Genomic DNA, 1,855 nt, shown 5'->3' on the forward strand with positions numbered 1-1,855 from the left:
TAGAGGGTAAAAAAAGTCCACAATCCCTCTTATATTCTTGTATGTGATGCTTTGATCACCTCATGCGCCTTAAATATATTTAGAAAAAGAATAATACTACTACGTAGTATCTATTTTTCGAAAGTAATTTCATCAATATTCGACTATAAAAAGAGCGAACCCTATTCATTTATCTGGCACCACAATCACAATTCACTATATTCATTTTTACTTAATTAATATTAATGTATAAAAACCTTTCATTTATTTCAATTAGTTACTAAGATGTCTTCAAAAGTATTTTCATCAGTTGTCCTCCTCCTATGTCTCAACATAGTGTTTTTCACTATGGTGAGTTCCCAACATGTCCGCTCCCCACCACTTCGTCCTAGGTCACCACCGCCTTCCAGGTCACCACCTCCAATGGCGTCCCCACCCATGTCACCTCCTAGCAACAGTTGCCCCATAGATACGCTAAAATTAAAGGTGTGTGCCAATGTATTGAATGATTTGCTTAATGTCACGAATGGCACCCCGCAATGTTGTTCTCTCATTGAAGGGTTGGTTGACCTTGAAGCAGCAATTTGTCTTTGTACTGTCATTAAAGCTAATGTTTTAGGGATCAAAGCTAATGCTACGCTCAACATAACTGTGTTGCTCAACAATTGTGGTAAGAAGATACCTGAAGGCTTCGAATGTTCTTAAGCTTATTAATCGGATTTTGTTGGTATCATCAAAATCTTAAATAAGTATAACTTTCGTATTCCAGCAGCTTTGGAGCAGCTCATCAATAATGTTGTATATGTTATGTGTTTGTTTTTGTTGGTGACTAAGCTAGGTTGTCAATAAACTCCAGCCTAACATTGTACTGTAGTACGTATACGTAGCAAAAAAATATACGTAGCAAACTCCAGCCTAACACTCCAGCCTAACACTCCAGCCTCGGTGCCCGCGCATGAAAAAAATATACGTAGCAAAAAAAAAAAAAATCTTTTCGTAAAAATTGCTGCAAGGGCGTATGAAAAGGCACTCGACTCTAAGAGCGACTAAAAAATAAAAAAATAAACAACTCTTTGTGTCGTTGTTAGGCCTCCTACGACGAAAATGCTCGGCACCAAAACCGAGCATGCTAATTTAACGACCTTGAATGTCACATGGGCAAAATATTCAAAAAATAATGTTCGAATAAAGTCTTCAAGAAAAAATAAATGTTCAAATAAATCCGAGTCTAGACTAGGTTATGCCGAAGTACAATCTAAATCCTAAGTCTTAGTTGTCTTATCCATAGAATCGGTCTTAATACTTGGTGTCGTTCTGCAAGTTAAAAGGTTAAACCATATTGAATCTCCCTTCCTAACATTTAAATCAATAAGCACCCATATGTAATTGTCATCCCTTGCTAAGAATCCACGGCCTCAATACTCTCTCTCACCGATAAAAAGAATATATTATAGTATTTGTAAAATGGAAACGGTCACATTCTGGAAATCATTCCCCCATAGTCGCACAACCCCCAAAGTGAACCTAAGGTATTAATACCATGGGAAAAGAAAAAATTAATGGCCCCAAGGCTTATAATCACATTGGGTCACGACTATCATAGTCCTCTCGAGTTACTCGTTCCTTGAAATACTACTAAGTACGGACTAAAAGATTTTCCATGAATGCAACATGACCAACCATGAAAATACCCGAATCGGCATACCATAAGGCTACCATTGGGGTAAAGCAATACACACTAAGAGAGAAGCCGCGCTAATGATTCTAGTCTTGCAAAAATAAAAATTCGATCTCCCCAATTAACTACCTTGCCAACATTAAGCAAAATGGCGCATGACAAATGGACACCCAAGGGTTAAAATCTAAAGTGTCAACC

At 37.5% G+C, this 1,855-nt stretch overlaps 1 protein-coding gene across 1 annotated transcript; it reads left to right on the forward strand.

Annotated features, from left to right (window-relative positions):
* The first annotated feature begins 207 nt into the window (after positions 1-207).
* LOC110806259 (pEARLI1-like lipid transfer protein 1) lies at positions 208-1,131 on the forward strand. Its single transcript, XM_056833024.1, has one exon. It carries the CDS (start codon positions 265-267, stop codon positions 682-684), a length of 420 nt encoding a protein of 139 aa, XP_056689002.1. The 5' UTR covers positions 208-264; the 3' UTR covers positions 685-1,131.
* The last annotated feature ends 724 nt before the right edge of the window (positions 1,132-1,855 follow it).

Source organism: Spinacia oleracea, chromosome 6 (assembly GCF_020520425.1).
Source record: "Spinacia oleracea cultivar Varoflay chromosome 6, BTI_SOV_V1, whole genome shotgun sequence".
Lineage (NCBI taxonomy): Eukaryota > Viridiplantae > Streptophyta > Magnoliopsida > Caryophyllales > Amaranthaceae > Spinacia > Spinacia oleracea.

Coding starts and splice junctions, on each gene's coding strand:
- LOC110806259 (XM_056833024.1), top strand. CDS start 265: ATGTCTTCAAAAGTATTTTCATCAGTTGTCCTCCTCCTATGTCTCAAC.